The 20,849-nt window shown below is 42.2% G+C and overlaps 1 protein-coding gene across 2 annotated transcripts in view; it reads right to left on the minus strand.

Moving 5' to 3' along the window:
- KIF7 (kinesin family member 7) overlaps positions 1 to 20,849 on the minus strand; it is a 1,697,985-nt gene that overhangs the window by 194,394 nt on the left and 1,482,742 nt on the right. For both annotated transcript variants that reach the window (XM_044078207.1, XM_044078206.1), the window contains exon 16: positions 907 to 1,113. In XM_044078207.1, coding sequence (XP_043934142.1) covers positions 907 to 1,113 — 207 coding nt within the window. The remainder of the gene's footprint in view (positions 1 to 906; positions 1,114 to 20,849) is intronic.

Raw genomic sequence — 20,849 nt, forward strand, 5'->3', positions numbered from 1 at the left:
CAACAAAAAACCTGCTGCTCTCTCAATGAAGTTTATAAGAACAATATTTAAAATCTGTCCTATTTTTGGGGCTTTGTCCCCCATTATTTTAGGCTTGGTCCACACTTCTTGTACTAAGAGGTTGAGAGGTATGGATGGTTCACTTCCTAAGATCAGGAACTAGCATCCTTTGTGACAGTGTTATGAGCTTGTGATGTTCTAAAATGGATTTCAAGTTTCTAACCCTTTTAAGTGAGATTTTTTATTACACATTTTGCAATATTTACAACAAAAAACATGAAGTTCTCCTTAAAAATACTATACATAGTAATCATCTTAGGGAATCAGTCCTCCAGGAGAAACAAATCATGCTGCCAAACAGCAGAAATTTGTTAGAAAAAACAATACAATAGCAAAAACCAAAAGTATTGACAATTTTTTAACTACTGACAAATTTTGGGCGCAAGGACAAGCATTCACTTCAGTAGTTAAAAAAAAGCTGAACAGAAAAGGGCACTGGTTATTTACTATCATTTACAGCACCATGTGGAAAAACATCTTGTGTCCTTATAAAGAAACACTTTACTGCTCTTTTAGCTTGCCTGCCTGCAGCTATTTCAAAATCATTTATGAATGCACTACAGGAATTACTCAGAGTGAAAAGCCCTTGTTCTTCCTACTCTGCATCTTTTCTACACCAGTGGTTTCTAACATTTCATTTTGACATTACAGTATGAAAGCCCACACCATGTCTCTGCCATAAGCTTTTAACCTTAAGAACCTAGGGCATAATACAAAGCTGTCATTTATGTGCACGTATAGTTCAACATTTACCTTGTTTATTTATGAAGACAACTTGGTTATTTACAACAGTGTTTTCAAAATATATTTACAGAAAAAAGCCCATTTTTATTTAACAGTTCTTACCTTGTCAAAAAAATGACACAAGAGAGCCCTGGTCTCTGATGCAGACAGGTAACTGAGTTTAGCCATGAGATTCATCTCACACTGAGACAGTAAACTAGCTGAGGCTCGTTGTGTTCTCTGTCGCTGTGTGATTGCCTCATTCTTGTACTCAATAGCTGCATCAAGAGCTTCAATAGCCTCATCCAACTGAAACAAAATCCTCTCTTCCTATGATAGAAAAAATGAGAATTTACATAGAAATACATTCTTCAAAACACAAGAACAGCTTTTTTTTTTTTTTTTTTTAACCTATACATTCATCCAGACTGCCTTTGCTCATGTCTACCAGTGTCAGCTGTGGAAGCAGTAAAGCAGCAATACAGTATGCTCAATCCTCTACCTACATCCCCCCTTAGAGATTCAAGAATGTTTTCAAACCTAAAACACTGAGATGTACAGCTACGCAACAGGACTGCAATGCAACATAATACATATTTGCAGCCAGTCACTGAATTCATTAACATCCGCCATGGTAGCTGCCCAGTCAGTAATAATTAATTTCATATCTCCACATGGGCTTATAGTACAGATACAGAAGGGAAGATTTAATAATGACTCTAGGTTCAGTATACAGCAGATCAAGTTCACGCTCAGTCTTAATGTTAATATTTCATGGAAGCATGTTTGCAGCCAATGATCATGTCCATATCCTGAGACAATTACAGCAACCTAATTTCTTACTATAAAACAATATCTCTGACAAAGGTACTTGCTGTGAACACTACAAGGACTGGGTCATCAGAAGGCAGAAACACAAATAAATATTTTTTTTTATTCTTCTACAGCTTGGAAACCTGCTTTCCTATCTACTCTAATATCATGCAGTCTTAACAAATGCAGGTGGATCCTCAAACTCCTTAGCTCTCCCACCAAACACCAAAGGAAACAGTAGCAGGAGAATCAAAAAGGGTCAAGGAAATGGTTGGGAGGGTGGCCTAATGGTTAAGGTGTTTGCCTTACAAACACAAGGTGCAGGGTTTGAGTCTCACAAGGAATAATTGGCTAGGCTTAAAATGACCCATAAGGGCATTTAGCCTAGTACTAATCTATTTCTATTTCTTAAATATCAACATAAATTCAGTAGTGGTTTAGGAAGGTGGGGGAATACGTGGCAGCTGGCCATGATGATTAATGGAGAGAGAAACTTCCAGCATAAATGGGGCACTACCTGTTTGCAGCCGTCAATCTCAAAAATAAAGTTATGTACTCACCATAACGTACTATCTGTGTTGTCGATCTTCATTAATTCTTGACAGTTGGGATACGGTTCTGATCCTTGGAACTGGCTCAGCCGTTATACAGCTCGCACCAGCCAAACTCTCAAGCTATATACCCACAATGCCCCTCTCTGTTTTACCTCACATCAAATTTGTGCACTATAGCAAGACAAGGACAGAAATTATGAGAGGAAGCAATGTCCAAGGTAATAACCCTAATGAAAGCCCAGGACAAGGGTACGATCCTCCAGGAAATGTAATGGAAGGGGAAGGTGGGTGGGATGTCAAGAATGAAGACAGACAACACAGATGGAACATTATGGTGAGTACATAACTTCTGTACTTGAGGTTGTCAATCTTCATTAATTCTTGACAGTTGGGACAGAGTCCCCAGTTACTTTATCCATGGGTGACCTTATGGAAGGATATTCCTAAGAACCATAGAGCCAAAAGATACTCTTCCCCTGAAGACCACATCTAATTTGTAATGCGTGTTGGTATGTGGCATAGCCCAAGTTGCAGCTGCACACATTTCACCTAGAGAAGCTTTGGAATGAAAAACTGCTGATGAGGCAATGGATCTCGATGATGCACTCTTACAAGTGCAGATAATTTTTAATTATGTTCACAAATGAAGGTGCAACAATTTCTCAACCATCTAGATAGGGTCACTTTTGGAACAGAGTTTCCTAGTTTTGTTCTTGAAAATGAAATAAACAACTGGCTTGATGCTCTGCAGTCTTTAGTCCTGTCAAGGTAAAACCTTAGTTGTATATGAACGTCTAATAATTGTAAACAATATTCACCCTTGTTTGAGAAATTGGGAAAGAAAACTGGTAATTCAATGGACTGATTAAATGTTTGACTCAGAGACCACCTTAGAAAGAAAGGAAGAGTTAGTTCTCAATGACACCCTGTCTTTATGAAAGATGATGTACGGTGATTTTGCACAAAGTGCCTGAATTTTTGGGACTCTTCTGGCGGAAAAGTCTACTCAGAGGCAACCTCTGCTTAACATACAAGGCCATGTCAAACCCTGAGCTGTTGGGACATGTGCCACTTAAAGAAATCACAATCCCTCAGAGCCACACTGTCCAGGGACCTAAACCTTGCCATCACAATGAACAAAACATGCTGGAGGGACAGGTTCCTGACCCAGAAACTCCGCATACTCTGGAATAGATTGCCCATACATGTCAAGCAGAGCGCCTCCTTGGCCCTCTTTAAAAGGAACCTTGAGGATCAGATGGGAGTTAGGATCACCATGGGGATCATGTCAGTCACCCTGCTAGACAGGGGTCCAGGGACGTAAATATTGTGGGAAGAAATATCCAGGGACTTGTTATGGCTAGACTTGTATAGGCCCTAGGGCCAATAGCCTAGTACCAACCTATGAACCTATGGAAGTGAACTAGAAATACAGATCTCCAAGAAAGTAATTTGAGAAGGCAAGTAGCAGTTGGTTCAAAGGGAGGTAGTACCAAGTACTGCAAAACTAAGTTAAGGTCCCACACAGCTAATGGGTCCTTGAACAGAGGTTTGATATGTAAAACTCCTTTGAGAAACACTTTGCATAGACTATGAGAAATGAATGAATGGTCATTGTATCCAATGTGAAAATTAGAAATGGCTGCTAAATTAACTCTAATGGTGGAGGCAGCCACTCCTTGGTCAAAAACAGCAGCTAGGAATTCCAAAACTTCTCAACTGCAGCCGCAAAGGGATCTAAGTTGTTTTCCGAGGCCCAAACAGAAAATCTTTTCCATTTACTAGAATAAAGTTTCCTGGTGGAAGGTCTATGGGAAGCCAGAAGAATATTTCAGACAGGAGAAGTAATATTATTCTGCCTGGTGACTAATGGAATTGGAGGAACCAAGCTGTGAGCCTGAGGGAGTGAAGAGTGGGATGTAGCAGCCCCTGTGGGGGAGACAGCAGGTCTGGAACTGGGTCCAGAATCCCGAACAGTCACAGCCCTTAAGGCTAAACAACACACCTGATACACTTGTAATACGTGACTCTATCGTCAGGCACACTGACGTCCCGCTGAACAAGGAGAAGGTCACGGTGAGCTGCCTGTCGGGCGCTAGGATCCGCCACATAACACAAGCACTCAGGTCACTCCAAGGCAAGTACAAATATGACTCAGTCATTGTCCATGCTGGTGTGAATGACCTGAGACGTACCTCCCTGGACTACATGAAAAGAGACAGAGGAGCTCTCTGAGCATGTAGCCCAGGCCGGTATGACCCTGACCTTGAGTAGCATCTTGCCCTCACCAAGAATGATGCCACAATATGAAGACAAGATGATCAATTTCAACAACTGGCTTAAGTATTGGTGTCATTCAAAGGGGATCCAATGCCTGTCAGCCTGGGATGACATGCTCGACAGGCCACGATGCTTCACTAGGGACGGCTTGCACCTGTCGCCCCTGGGCTTTCGGATATTGGCAAAGGCTCTTGCTACCCCCATAGTGCCTTTTTTAGGCAAGGCTCAAAAGACAAACCCATCTCCATAGGTACCACAAGGGATAAGAAACTAAGAGTAATGCTACTCAACGCCAGAAGTCTAAACCTCAAGATGCACGCACTCGAAACTCTCCTTAGCATGGAGAACATCGATATCTGTGCAGTAACAGAAACCTGGTTCAAGGCTCCTGAGAGCACCCCAGCACTACCAGGTTATACCTCATACCATGCTTTTTCGGCCCCAAAACTTGGACCAAACCACAAAAGGAGAAGGAGTATCAATATTCGTCAAAGATACCCACACCTCCAGGTTGGTGGCACAGCACGAAGCATCAGAGACTATCCATGTGCAACTAACAGTGGGTAAAACTGCCTTCCAGTTTATAGCCTGCTACAGACCACCCTCCCAAACCCAGGAACCCCACTCGGCCTTCCTGAGAACACTGGAAAATATGAAAGTCTCTCCAAACACCATTATATTGGGCAACTTCAGCTACCCAAACATAGACTGGGAACATTACCCTAGCTCCAACACCCTAGCCCAAAGGTTCCTAGAATTTATAAACTCAGATGCTATGGAACAACTTGTTACCACTCCCACAAGAGGGGAAAACATACTGGACCTGATCATCACCAACATGGGGACTCTATGCTCCAGACCAGAAGTGTATCCCTCACTGGTAAGATCAGACCATAAACTAATCTCACTGGATATTCACATCCCGACTCCACTCCCTGCCGAGAAAACCACAGTGAAACACTTCTCTAAAGCAAATTTCACACTCCTCAAAACAGAGGTGGAATCCTTCAAATCCCCCGGGTCTGTGGAAAATACGTCCCAGACCGCAGAATCCTTTATAAACGCATTCTATGAACACCTACAGGAATGCATGGATCATGCAATCCCAAATAAAACCAAGACCCAATCCTCCAAAGGCAGACGTCCTGTCTGGTGGACCCCAGCCATAAACAAACTATACATTAGGAGGAGGAAGCTACTACATGATAGAGCAAAATCCCAAAAAGGGAAGGCATCTCTGATCAGCACTAGCAAAAAACTACGGGCACTCATAAAATCGTCTAAGGCCAGCTTCGAGAGAAAAATTGCACAGGACACTAAGGATAATCACAAGGCTTTCTTTAGTTATGTTAGCAACCTGGGTGGGAATTCCCAGATATGCTCAGAATTAGTCCAAAATGACAAAAAATACACCGAACCCACAGACATTGCCAACATCCTAGCTGACAGGTTCAGCGCAAACTTCTTCCCCCCCACCTCCTCACCAAAAGGGCAAATATCTATCCCAGCAGAGTGCCGCCCTCTCCAAAGCAAAAAAACACAGCATCAATGGGACCAGACGGTGTCCCGGGCTGTGTCCTACATGAACTCCAAGAGCAGCTAAACCCAAACATAAAACTACTGTTCAATCTCAGCCTTACTACAGGATATGTACCCAAAGAGTGGCGTACAGCAACAGTGGTCCCTCTCCACAAAGGTGGTGCCTCAACGGATCCTGGAAACTATCGCCCCATAAGCCTGACTAGCTTGGTCTGCAAAGCTATGGAAAGGATCATCATGGACCTCATAAATAAAGATATTGGGGACCTACAGACACTGGATCCTACCCAGTTCGGCTTTGTTAAGGGCAGATCCTGCCTCTTAAACAGTCACCAAGGCCACTGACAAGGGGAAGGTGGTTCACACAGCCTACCTGGACCTCGCAAAAGCCTTCGATACAATACCGCACTCAGGCATTATAGATAAACTCACCAGCTTAAATATAAACCTCTAAGTCACTATATGGGTTGCAAACTGGCTCAAGGACAGAACCCACATGGTTAGAATTTCTGGAGCCATGTCAGACTCCAAACCAGTTACAAGTGGTGTCCCACAAGGCTCAGTCCTGGGACCTCTCTTGTTCGGTATACATTTCTCAGAGGTACAGGCCAACATCGAAGGACTGTGGCTGACCAAGTTTGCAGATGACTGCAAACTGGGTGCCATAATCGACTCTCCAGCCAACACAAGCATCCTCCAAAAGGGCCTCATAGAAACAGACAACTGGTGCCAATGCCATGGCCTCAAGCTAAATGCCAAAAAGTGTATAGTCATCCCCTTTGGCAAAAACAAAGTGCCCACAAATTACCACATAGGTGGTAATCCATTAAGTACAGAAGAAGTAATTAGGGACCTAGGGACCCAAGTTGATAGCAATCTCTCATTTGACAACCACGTGGCCAAAGTGGTTAGAAAAACATTTTATATAGCCCACCTAATCATAAAGGGATTCACATCTAGATCAGGGGAGGTCATCGTGCCTCTTTACTCATCCCTCATCAGGCCCGTAATTGAGTACAATGCCCCTTTTGGGATGTACCTTACCAGACACCTGCAGCAACTGGAAAGACCCCAAAAGTACCTCACCAAGAGGATCAAAGGGCTCAAACAGATGCCATATGCCGCCCGGTTAAAGAAACTCTAGCTCTACTCAGTGGCATACCGCCTGCTCAGAGGCGATCTGTGCCTGACGTATAAAGCCATGTCCAACCTGGAATTAATGGACGTGCTGCACCTCAGAAAATCCAAATCCCATTGAGCTACACGCTCGAGAGACTTGAACCTCAACACTGAAATAAACAGGACATGCTGGAGGGACAGATTCATAACCCAGAGGCTCCCTTCACTCTGGAATAAAATCCCAGTCCAGGTTAGGCAGAGACCCTCGTTGACTCTCTTCAAGAGGAATCTTGATGAGTGGATGGAAGATCGTAGGTTTACCCCGGGTATAACTTCTGTGTCACTGTTAGACAGAGGCACAGTATACTAACCTCGAAAAAGGGCATAGCAAAATTTATTTAAAATGGGTGGCGAAAGCCAAACACACTCTGGCTAGGCTTATAAATGCCCTAGGGCAGATAGCCTAGTATGAACCTATGGTTGGTGAACCAAAAGAGGGCATAGAAAGGGGAACCAAATTTGCCGGGCCAGAAGGGGGCAATGAGGATCACTTTGGCCTGCAACTTTTGAGCTTTCTTCAGGAACGGAAAGGAGGGGGAGGCATAAAGGAGACCCGAAGGCCAATCGTGAAGGACAGCGTCTCTCAGGGACTTTCCCTGTGGAGGGATTAGGGCAAAAAAAGTATTGCACTTGTTCATTTGGGAGGCAAATAGGTCACAACAAGGTTGGCCCTAGTGGCAAAAACTTCTTTTGCCACTTTGGGATTGAGAGACCATTCATGAGGCAGTAAAATGCGTCTGCTCAACTTGTCCGCTATCACATTGGAGCTCCCAGGGATATGCATTGCCACAAGAAAGCAGTTGGAGGATATCGCCCACTGCTAAATTCTGAGAATTTCCCAGCAGAGGGGGGTAGTACTTGCCCCCCCTCCAGTTTGTTGATGTACCAGACTACTGACATGTTATCTAACTGGATCCCAACTGTTCGCAGAGGAAGAGCAGCTTGAAAAGCTTGCAATGCTAGGAGCATTGCTCTCATTTCCAGGACACTGATGTGCAAGTTGGCCTCCTGAGGAGACCAAATGCCTTGGACTGTCTTTTCCCATATAATGCCCCCACCCCATCTGGGAGGTGTCCGTGGTCACTATGACCTTGGGCTGAGAGGGATCAAATGGACGGCCCATTAGGATTTCTTCCGACTTCATCCACCAGGACAAATCATTTTTGCAACGTTCCATTATCAGGACTGGGTGATTTACTGGGTGAGTAAGAATGGACCATTGTGAACTTAGAAGCCATTGCAGTACTCTCATGTGAAACCTTGCCAGTGGGACCAAGGTGACAGCTGTTGCCATGGATCCCAAGGCCTGGAGAATAAGAAGAGCAGGCACAGTGTGTTTCGGTAAAATGGATTCAATTTGCAGCCTTATCTTTTGGAGCCTGTGAAAGGGTAGAGAAGCCATGCATGAAACTGTGTTGAGGCGGGCTCCTATGTATTCTAAGTCTTGAGTTGGGGACAGCGGAGACTTTTCATAGTTGACTGTAATGCCTACAGTACTGAACATACATGTGATGAAGTCTATGGTTTGAATCAGTAGATGCCTTGCTGGGGTGGTGAGGAGCCAATTGTTTAGATAAGGAAACATCCGGAATCCACATAACCTCACATAAGCTGTGACAGCTGGCATACATTTGGTGAACTCCCTGGGGTGTGTGGTGAGACTGAAGGGCAGCGCTCTGAACTGATAATGACTGGCCCCTAGCTGAAAACAGAGGAACCTTCTTGAGTGCTTGTCCATTTTTATACGGTAATACGCATCCTGAAGGCCTGTAGAGCACATCCAAGTGTTTTCCTCTAAAAAGGGGAGAATACACTGAACTGTGACCATCTGGAATTTTGTTGGGGATTTTCTTAGAGAACGTGGAAAAAGGGTGAAGGGGATGCGATAGCCTCTGGTAATGATTTTCTGCACCCAAGTATCGGAGGTTGTTGCAAGGCTTACGAGTACAGTGAAAGTCTTCCCCTGACTGCTTCCAGAGGTAAACAATTGGGCCTCCTTTCAGGAGCGCTGGCAGGGCTGTCCAGTGAAGGAGTCTCTGCACCTCTGGTTTCACAGACCACCTCTGCCTTGGGATCAGCATCTTCCATCTGTGCTCCTCCCTCTGCCCCCAAGGGGAGCTGCCTCCACGTGTGTCCTGCAAATGCCTTGGGACTTTTTGAACAACATTTTCCACTCCTCTGACTCCTGGAAAAGGATCGTTGAGGAGTAATGAATGCCCACAGCAGACAAGGTCTTACCATCCTTTTCACACCTGGCTAGTGTGTCCTTAACTTTGGGACCAAACAAGGCTGCTCCATCAAATGGAGCATTAACGAAGGAAGATGAAGGGCACAGCAAAATCACATGAGTGCATTCAGGCATGTCACCTAATGGCAACGCTGGAACACACTGCCTTGGACGTACCTTCGACTGCATGTGCGATGAGCCGCATGGACGACTTGAATACAGAGTCCAGGGTGGCTAGCTGCAAAGCAACTTTATCATGTACCTCATTAGACACAGCCCCAACTAGAGTTTCTAATAATTCCCTGATAAGGTTTCCCTGGAGTCTAGTAAAGTGAGCCAGAAAGCTCAAAGACCTAAGTGTGAAGGTCGAAGCACAGACCTGCTTTCCAAATCTGTCTACCATCCTACACTCTCTATTAGGCAGATGTACAGAAGGACTCTCATCGGCAAGTTCCTTTTTGGTGGCAGCCGCCACTACCATGACATCTACTGTCAAACCTTTGGCCCAATATTGGTGATCCTCCTGTGGTAATAGTATCTTGTCAAGTCTCCGGGGAATAAGCTCTATGGCATCCGGAACCTTCCAAACCAGTTGCGAGATGAGCTTGATGAGATCATTAGCGGGTGGGGACACCTAGGAAGTAGATGGTCAGGCACCAAAAGTTTGCAAATACACTGTTTCCCCTGAGGATGGGTCTTGGGACTTCCAGTTACCCCTCTGTTTTAGAATTTCCAGGATGCATCCAAAGAAGACCTGGGGGAACCTTCCCCTTCATCGAAATCTGTCTCTTTAGTGACAGATTGTTCAGGGGAATCCGGGTGCTTCCTCTTGCATATCTTCTCTTGGGGTGGTTCCTCACTGGGGATCTCTGAAGAGGACTCCTAAGAAGAGGGACCCTGTACATGGGCAATTTGAAGCTTCTGTATTCACTGTCCTGTTGTATGGATTGGTGTCAACTCTGGACCAGAGGATAAGGAAATATGACACACTGAAACAGGAGGGACCAGCTGAGAGCCTGCAGTGGTTAAGGCCCTCTCCATGATTTGGAAGGTGGGGTGGTACGCCCCAAAGAAGAGTGGAAACCCGGAACAGAGAAAGACCAACTCAGAACCGAGGTCACACCCTGCTCCAAGAGCCTGCCCTCCAAAGCCAGGTAAGGACCCGCAACCAACGATGTTCCATACAAAAACTAGGTGCCGTACCGAGACTCACGGAACCGGCGGAGAGGTCAATGTCCCAACAGTCTGTCGGCTCCACAGCATAAACCGACGAAGTCAGGGCAACATCTGGCACTGAGGTGGAAGCACCTGATGCCACTGAAAGAGCTGGTACCAGAGAAATCAAAGTGCTGGGCTCTGACACTACAGAGGAAGTTGGAGGAGGAAGAAATCATAGGAGCCCCGGGAGAGGAGGTCCCAAGTCCAGGTTGCAGGGGGACCTCAGAAGGGGCAAGAATACCTCTGGCCACCAACAGTTGGTCACAAACCTCACATCTAACTCAGAGAAACTCCTTGAGGATCGAACTGAGAAGACTGAAGGAGACTCTGGACATTCTAGGAAGGGGCTAGGCAGCTAGCCCATGAAAGGGTCAATAGATGGAGAGTATCTTGTCCTGGGCAGGTCATGATTTAATTTCAGCTCAGAGGGCTGGGGCGCAGAGGGGACTGGTGAAACATGTTGCCGCGTCGAAGGAGAGGTCGGCACCGAGACGGAAACTAAAGAGGCTGGGTGCAGATGCTGGTGCCAACAGCACCAAGGAATTAGATGGTGCCGAGGAGATATCAGGCTGAAGTTTAGGTACCTTAGCATTTGGTTCCAATGGGGATGTAGGGACTGAGTGGCTTCTCTTTCTTGTAGAATCCTGAGAAGCAGAGTCAGTCTTGGACAAATTTTCACTAAATGAAGTTTTGAGAAAACACTTTAGTATGAGCTTGTTATGACGCTCAACTAAAGTTCTCTGACTGAAGCCTTTACATATAGCACAGTTAGCTTCTAAATGGGGGGATCCCAAACAGACAAAGGAAAGATGCCCGTCGGACTTGGGCATCTTTCTTCCACAATCCTGGCACTGCTTAAAACCAGACATGCCTTTTGGTTTTTCCACCATATGGAAAATGTCAAGAAACTCTAACAAACACTCACACACTTACATACGACAGAAAAGAAGAACATGAATCTACCAGCAACAGTAGATAAGACTACCGATATGGTAAGAGGAAAGAGACAGGAGATCTACCAACAATGGTAGATAAGACTACCAGGGTGGTAAAAGGTAGAAAGAAATACCAACAATAGTATTGTAGAAAAACCCTGATGGGTTAACAAGGAAGAGAGAGGGTACAATGGACAAATGGATAGAGTAGAACTATTCACACTCAAACAGGAAAAAAGGAAAAATATATTTTTCAGAATATTTAAGATATTCAAGTTATAAAAGAAAAAAAAAAGTCACTTAGCTGAGAGCAACAGCTGACACGTCTTGTTGACAGAGCGCCAAATGAGATCCGAGGTAATAGAGAGAGCAGACAGTTGGAGAGTTTTTTTGCTGCCTCGAGCCGGTTTGAGGATTGGAACCGTATCCCAACTGTCAAGAATTAACAAAGACTGACAACATCAGACCAACTGATATACTGAATTCTCAAGAAAAAGTATTACTTTAAAAATAAACAGAAGACTCCTAAAAGGAGGCAACAAATGAATTAATCTAAAGTATTAACACAAAACTATTGAACAAAGAGAAATGACCAAGACCTAAAGATACAACAAGAAAGCCAAAGACAAGGAAAATCAAAACAGACTCGGTTCCAGAACACAAAATGGACAATACAGGGTAAAAACCAAGACAGAGCTCCTGGTACTACTCTTAGAATGTTCTAAAACTGGAACACTTGAGAGAAAGTAAGACAAAGTTTACTCTTTTGAATTGGTCTCTCAAATGTTTTCTCAAAAAACTTCAGCTTATGTTTTGAAGACTAGGATATCAATCAAGACAGAACGTATTTTTAGAGGCAACTGGGGAAAAGCTTAGGGAAGCAACATTCCATCAAAAAACATTCCTAAATTAGACAAAAAAAATGCAAAATTAGTTATAGACAAGAAAAAGTTCACTCAGAACTGAATATATCAATATGAATATAGTCTACACATTCTGACAACTACAAATCAATGTGGTTTGAAATGTATACTTAGGATGCCAGCACAGAAGAAAATAAGAGAACCTGAGAGAAAATCGAACAGAAAAGTGAAGAGAAAACACTTAATATGAAGAATCCTGCAGCTATTCAGAAAAAGCAGTTCAAGCTCCAACTTTGGTGTAAGACATGGCTTCCAGTAATCTTGAGGGAAAAAGTCAAATGTGCTCATAGCTAATTAAAATAAACGAAACACTGAAGGAGTACATCAAGTGAAACAACAGGCTGGAAAATAATGGAAGATGCTATAAACAGATATTCATATGAGCTGATAAAACTGCAAAAATCAGAGGATGAAATTAAGAAAATGCTGACTGAGTATGTGAGTACTTAAGAAGAGATGTTTCAAAAATGGCAGAAATAGAGGACAGAGCACATTGGAAAAATCTGCAAATATACTTTCCTAGGGATCAAAGTCTTTTTTTGATGCAGAACAGACAATGGAGGAAATTCAAATGTATGTCCAACAAAAAGTGAGCCATCAAGCAGAAGGGGGTCCCTGTTTCTCAATGGCAACACCCAGATCTGCTCTGAGTTACAGCACAACGGCACGAAAATTACAGAACCAACTGACATTGCCAACATCCTGGCAGATAGCTTCAGTGCTAACTTTACCCCTCTCTCACCCTCTAAAGGGCCCATATCTATACAGGAAGAATGCAGAGTTCCTGTAATCACAACTACACAGGTAAAAGCTACACTCTCTAAAGCCAAAAACACAGCATCCATGGGACCGAACAACATCCCAGGCTGCGTTTTACACAAACTTCAGAATGAACTGGCAACCCACCTAAGCACCATGTTTAAACATAGCCTCACGTCAGGCTTTGTGCCCACTGAATGGCGCACAGCAACAGTTATCCCACTCCACAAAGGGGGAGCCACCACTGATTCCAGGAACTATCGCCCTATTAGAGACTGACGAGCCTGGTCTTTAAGGCCATGGAACGTATTATCGTGGAACTCGTAAACAAAGACATTGGTAACCTCCAAACTCTGGACCCCACCCAGTTCGGATTTGTGAAAGGCAGATCATGTCTCCTGAACCTGGTCGACTTCTTTGAGGCAGTCACCAAAGCCATAGATGAGGGTAAGGTGGTTCACACAGCCTATCTTGACCTCACCAAGGCTTTCGACACCATCCCCCATTCTGGAATTACAGCTAAACTCACTAACCTAGGTATAAATCCCTACTTCACAAGATGGGTTGCCACCTAGCTCACTGACAGAACCCACACTGTAAAAGTTGCAGACTCCAAATCTGACTTCAAATCAGTGACAAGTGGAGTTCCACAGGGTTCAGTCCTGGGACCTCTCCTGTTTGGTATTTACTTCTCTGAAGTACAGGCTAACACAGAAGGCCTTTGGATAATAATGTTCGCAGATGACTGCAAACTAGGAGCCATCAAGCTGAAGGGGGTCTCTGGACATCCTAGAGAAGGGCGTCACTGAGACAAATGCCTGGTGTCAGAGCCATGACCTCAAGCTCAGTGCCAAAACTGCACTGTCATCCCCTTTGGTAAAAACTCTGTACCCATGAACTACCACAAAGGCGGCAGTCTACTAAATGCCAAATGTGTGATAACAGACCTTGGGACCCAGATGGACAGTAGTCTCTCCTTTGATAATCACATCGCCACAATAGTCAGGAAATCCTTCTATATGGCACACTTCATCACAAAAGGGTTCTCATCCAGGGAAAAATAGGTCACTGTTCCCCTCTACTCGACACTCATTAGACCCATTACAGAGTACAATGCCCCTTTTGAAATGTACCTCACAAGACATCTGCAGCAGCTGGAAAGGCCACAGAAGTACCTCACAAAGAGGATTACTGGCCTCAAACAGATGCCCTACACTGACCGTCTAAAAAAAACTCTAGCTTTAGTCCGTAGCATATCGCCTACTCTGAGGTGAGCTTTGCCTAACATATAAAGCTATGTCAAACCCAGAGCTGTTGGACATGCTACACCTAAAGAAATCCCAATCCCCTCCGAACTACACGCTCTAAGGACCTAAACCTTGTCACCACAATAAACAGGAAATGCTGGAGGGATTCCTGTCCCAGAGACTTCCCATACTCTGGAGCAAACTATCCATCTTGTCAAGCAAAGTTCCTCATTAGCAGTCTTCAAGAAAAATCTTGATGCGTGGATGGGAAATAGGAAACACACATTGGGGATCATTTCTATGGCTCAGCACAACAGAGGCACAGGAAAATAACTTTCTTGGGTGGCATAAGCCAGGGAACCTTGTTGGCTAGGCTTACTTAGGCCCTTGGGCCGATAGCCTAGTACCTACCCATGAACCTATAAACCATACAGACAAACTTTGACAATGAAACTTTTTCCACTGTTCCACAGAAAAATGCTTGACAGACAGAAAAATTACAGGAATTGACTAGAAGAATCAGAAGTACCTTGGAATTGAACTTGAGTCTGGAGTTGGTAGATAGAGATAAAAAGGAAGAAGACCAGCAACACGGAAATTATTGAACAAATGTGTCATTTGTGAGATATGGCTGTGTAAGAAAAAGTGGACTTTTGTTGACTTTGTTAAACTTGTGGGGAAACAAAAGGAATTTGCCTCACTTCATGCTTGGAAAGACAGTGAGGGGAGGGGAAGAGGAAGGAAAAAGGTAACTGAAATTAAAACAATTTCTGTTCTTAACATTTCCATGAAACTTTTCATGACTTGCATGTTTTAAACTACAGCATTTTTAGTTGTTCTTGTATGCGATAAGGATAGTAAACAGATGCATTTTTCTTTCCTCCTCCTTTTTAGTATTAAGAAATGTAGGCATTACAATGCAAACTGAGAAATAAAAACACCAGACAAAAGCATGTTTGAGTTAATAAGATGAAATCTTGGGTTGTTTAGGTAGGGATGGGGAGCAAAAGTACACAGATTATATATGTAGCTATGTGTGCTGATATGTTTTTTCTTACTTTTGCGTGAGTGAATGGTTGGATTAAAACCACTGGCTTAATCTATAATTAAGTTTTAAGTGGAAACAAGTAAATAAAAGAATACAGAATATAATAAAGTTTTCCTTTTCCAATAAATGTCTCAGCTTGTCTTTAGAAGCCTACAGAAGAGTACTACATTTTTTCTCTTATATTTCCATGGGGACAAGGTGATTAATAGGGCCATAAGAAAGCCAAAGCACTGTTTCTTGAAAGCTAAAAGGTAATGTTTTATGAAAGCAACAGGTTATGGTGGTGTTCGGAGAGGGGGGGTTCATTAACTAAAAAGTATTGTAAAATTTGACATAGGTTCCAATGTTGACAAGAAAAAGCTGTACAAAGGATCATCCATGCCAAACATTAGTGGCTGCATGTATCACAAATAACAAATGCTGGAAACAGACATTTAAAAATGTCATATTAATAGGTAGGAATAATGACTTATTACCGTAATGGCAACACTTTCCATATAATCTTGGAATGCAAATGGTCTCAGAAGGTATAGCCAAAAATGGAAGAATATTTAATTATATTAAGAAATGTAGAGTGCAAATAGCACTTACACGTTTGGAAAGAATTGAGCATGGAAATTTGATAAATTTTAGATGGGTATTCAGCAGAATACCAGGGACAAAGGAAAAGAAGAGTACTTACATTAATTACTAGAGGAGCTCCAACAGTGATAGAAGGGGGGTTAATAATGCTAGATTTGTGGCAGCAAGGGGCTAGTGGTAAGGAATAAGGATTACACTGACATGTATTAATATCACACCTAAACTACTATTACACAGATTAAAACATTTGGGGAGAAATAATCAGCTTTCAGCAGGGAATATTGCTTACAGGTGGGGATTGGAATTTGATTTGCAACAGTGAGAATATACCTAGGTGGCCTAGAATGGAAAATATAAATTAAAAAAAAAACTTCTCCCAAAATTTTCTTAAGCTCCATTACAACAGTTTTAGGTGGAGTATAAATACATGGCAGTGTGATCCTCCTCCCTTGCCAGTAACCCATTAGTACTAGGAAAGCCACCATTTTTATATTTTTATACTCTTCTATCACTACCGGGGCTCCTCTTGTAATTAATATAAGTACTCCCCTTTTCCTTTGTCCCAGATACTCCACTGAATAAAAGTCCTGAAAACCTTTCTTTACCAAATTCACACCCTCAATTCTTTCCAAATATGTTTCCTGTAGCATAGCTATTTACATGGTACATTTTTAAATAAAGTTCACTACTCTTTCTTTTTTGTATAAATCTGTGAGATCATTTATATTTAAAGATAATATAGAAAGTGCTGTAGTTATGTTAAGAAGTTATTATTCCCACCTGTTATATGTAACAGCTTTTTTTAATGTCTAGCTCCAGCTTTTCTGTTACATGGATACACCAATGTTTGGTAGGTTGCTCTCTTACACAGTTTCTTGTCATATCCACTTGAACCTATGTCACATCTTAAAAAAATTGTTTTAGTGAAAGCCCTCAAAACACACACACACACACACACACACACACACACACACACACACACACACACACACACACACACACACACACACACACACGCACGCACACACACACACACACACACACACGCACGCACACACACACACACACACACACGCGTGCGCGCACACATCCATAAAACCTATTAACTTAATACTAACACACAAAACTATATATCTTCAAATACTGAAGTTTAACCCTCCTAATAGGAACTGTCCCAGACCGATGGCCGCACTCACAGACTTGGATTACCCTATAAGGAAGGATTATCCATGCCAAGACACATGGTACAGCCTCTGCTTCTACAAAGTGCTGTCTGTTTTTGTCTCATCTTTAATCCACTCCCAGACTGGGAAACAGTTGAATGCTTTCAGAAAACATCTAATCTGCATATAAATCTCTATAATATGTAATCTGTAATGGAGCTTTTCTCCCCAGGACTCCATTGAAAACGGGTTATCTTGGCCCAATGGACTATCCTGGTTAACCAACAGCAAATAAACAAAATAAATAAATAAAATCTCCTAGTGACTGAAAGAAAGAAGTATTCTGTTTTTATTGCTCCTTTAACAGAATGTCTCCATGGAGGCACAAGAAGCAGATACACAGTTGCCTCTACAAGCACTCACTTATTTGCTAGAGGAAATGTTTTTATTATATCGACTGTTCTTTTTTACGCATTTACTTCCCCTTAAAACTTGTTACTACAGCAAGCCAAGGGCCTTCATCCAATCATTCCCCTATGCAAGAGTAAGAAAAAGCACATCAATTTTTTTCTTGTATCATGCTCTTTTGATCAGACTTTTCTTCTTTTTTTTTTATATTGCAGTGCCTACATTTCTTAAAACTGAACAAGGAGAAAGAAAGGAGGAGGAAAAAAAACAGGTGCACCTGTTTACTTTAGTATCCCTATTACACTTGAAAATAACTGAGAAAGCTTTACTTTATAGCAAGCAGATTATGTCATGCATTATAGAATACTACTGTTAAGAGCAAAATTTTGTTTTACTTACAGTTAACTCTTTCCTTCCTCTTCCCCTCACCTAAATGTTTTTCCAAACATTAATGAAACGAAGTAAGGCATATGCTTTGGAGTCCCCTATAAGTGTAAAAAAGTCAAAAATGTCCAATATATCCAGGTTTCTTGTTCCATCATGTTTCACAAATATAATTAATGCTTTGTAATCCCACATTTGTTTGTCAGTTTCTGAGTTGCTGGTTTTCTTCCTGTTGATCTCCATCTTCCAAATACAGTCTCTGTTTCATTTCCAATGTACTCCCAGTTCTTCTAGTCAACTCTTGTGCTTTTTTCGGTCTTTCAAACATTCCTTTGAAACACTGGAATAGGGTGCACTAGCACAGTATCTCTATGGATTTTATTACCAGAAGAACAATAAGCAGAATCTTCTTCTGTTTCATAGCTCACTTTTTGTTGGACAAACTTTTGTATTTCCTCCTAACCATGTTCTGCATCAAAAAAATATTTTAACCCTCCAGGAAAAGAATATTCTGAAAATACCTGGATACAGCAGCTGGAATTTCATGCTTGCTTCTCGACATTCCCTGATTAGTGGAATATATTTACTCTTCTTCTGCCTGGTGTACAGTGAGTAATCATTTTCCACACTCTACAGTCTTACCACATTTAGTACTTTGTCCTTCTGCCACAGTGTTGTCAAAATCAACTCTTTCTGCTGGTAGGATTGCATCTTTACTATTAAAGGTCTAGGTTGTTTTCTCATGGCCAAGTTTGGAGCATAAACATGATGTGCCCTTTCAATTAACAACTACTGCAGTGGAATGCCAGTCCAGTTGCTTATTTATGCTTTCATAAAATTAATACAGTCTGTTCCCTCCAGCTTCTCTGGTACAGCAGAAAATCTCAGGTTTTCACTACGTGCTCTGTCCTCGAATATTTATTTATTTATTTTTTGAAGTATCTCTTCCTGACAGTCTCATATTCAGCCAGCATTTTCTTCATTTTGACCTTGATTTTTGCAATTTTATCACCTGAATACCCGTTTAAAGCTTCTTCCATTTTTTCCAGCCTTTTGTTATTTGAGTTTATATACTCCTTCAGTGTTTCATTTATTTTAATCAGCTCTGACTACATTGACTTATTTTTTTCCTCTAGGTTACTGGAAGTCGTCTTGCACCAAAGCTGGAGCTTGCACTGTTTTTTGTTGAACAGCTGCAGAACTCTTCCCAGTCAGTGTTTTCTCCTCACCTTTTGTGATTGATTTTCTTTCAGGTTCTCTGAATTTCTTTCCTGCTGGCATTTAGGCAGTGCGCTTACTAGCAAGTTACTGAAACTTACCCTAAAAGACAAGTTCACCACGTTCTCTTTTCTGAGCTTCTGTTTTCACACTGGGAGAACTGAAATTACTCAGTGCAGTCATCTTGGAAGTTCAGCTCAAGTAAGGAAATAGTCTTAATCCAAGAAGATGCATGTGGGCAGCAAATGAAGCCATGCATTTGGGTGAAGTGCGCTGACATCAAATGGCAATATTTTGAACTGGAAATGACTGGCTCCCATGTGGATGTGTAGAAATCTCCTGGAAGGTTTGGCTATTTTGAAAAAAGTATTTATGTAATTTTCTTTTTAAACAAAGGATGGGAAAGGATGTGAGAAAAGATGGAAAATGGGTAGAAAAGTTAGAGAAACAAGGAAAAATGAACTGTTAGAAAGTAACTCTTGGATTTAGTAGCTAAACAGTCTTGACAAGTAAGACTGATGAGAAAAATTCACACAAGCTTGAGCTGACACAGACATACTGATGATGAGATAATAGCATGATCTGGAGAATCAATACAGAACAGTGCATTATGCAACAAAGGAAGCAGCTTCAGCTGACCAGAGGTTTGTTACTGCTGAGTGAAAGGCACTTCTGGTGACCAGTCCAAGGTTTTCCAGTATCTGGACAATACCAACATAAATCTTCTAGCATTTTATTGTGGACATTTATCAACCAAAGCTCTTTCATGTTGTCTCGTTTTTTTATAAAAGTCACCTGATGGGGGGGATTCGAGCCCATCAAAGGATGAATACTGGATTATAGTTTGGTAAGTGCTCAAAGGGATTACGGAATAGGGTAAAGTCACACCTTCAAGTTCGATTTATTTTAAGGTCCTTACTAACAAATATAAATGACACGTGGAGGATTTTCTAATTAATCTGGCCACTTTACAGATACATACTCTAATAATATTTCTCATGTACACGCAAATACACAGTTGTGAAAGAAAACATTAGAAGAAGTGGTTTGGAGATATTACCCTGTTGTCGAGACTGTTAAGTATGCTAAAAGTACTAACCTATGAACCTATGAACCTATAATATATTCTTTCATAAAGCTTACTTTTGTGAAGTTCCCTGGTAAGTGTCCAAATAAGGATATGAAGAAGGGGTCAGCCTCATAAATGAGAAAAATGTGAATGGAATTTTGGCTCAGAAGGCATGTGAAAGTTTATTAAGAAGCAGACCCTTTGCATATGGTTTAGCAATATTTTGGGGTGGTGGTAAAAAGTATGGTGAATAATACTGTTGATATGAGATGAAAACATATGCACATTAGAGGTCCTACTTTAAAAGGTTGGCTTACCAGAACATCGCCTCCTGTAACAGCAAGACCAAAACAGCGACCATTTACAACAGCAAACTCCCAGAACAGTGAATTTCACCTCCAGGGAACTAGCTACTTGGCCACCACTGACAAACTTTGCCCTTTCCTCCACTGTAGTGTGATCTCGGAGTTGGTGTATTTAGGTGGAGGGAAGCAAAGCCCTCCACTCTGGTGGATTTAAT

Source organism: Protopterus annectens, chromosome 7.part0, assembly GCF_019279795.1.
Source record: "Protopterus annectens isolate FY-2018-M chromosome 7.part0, PAN1.0, whole genome shotgun sequence".
NCBI lineage: Eukaryota > Metazoa > Chordata > Ceratodontiformes > Protopteridae > Protopterus > Protopterus annectens.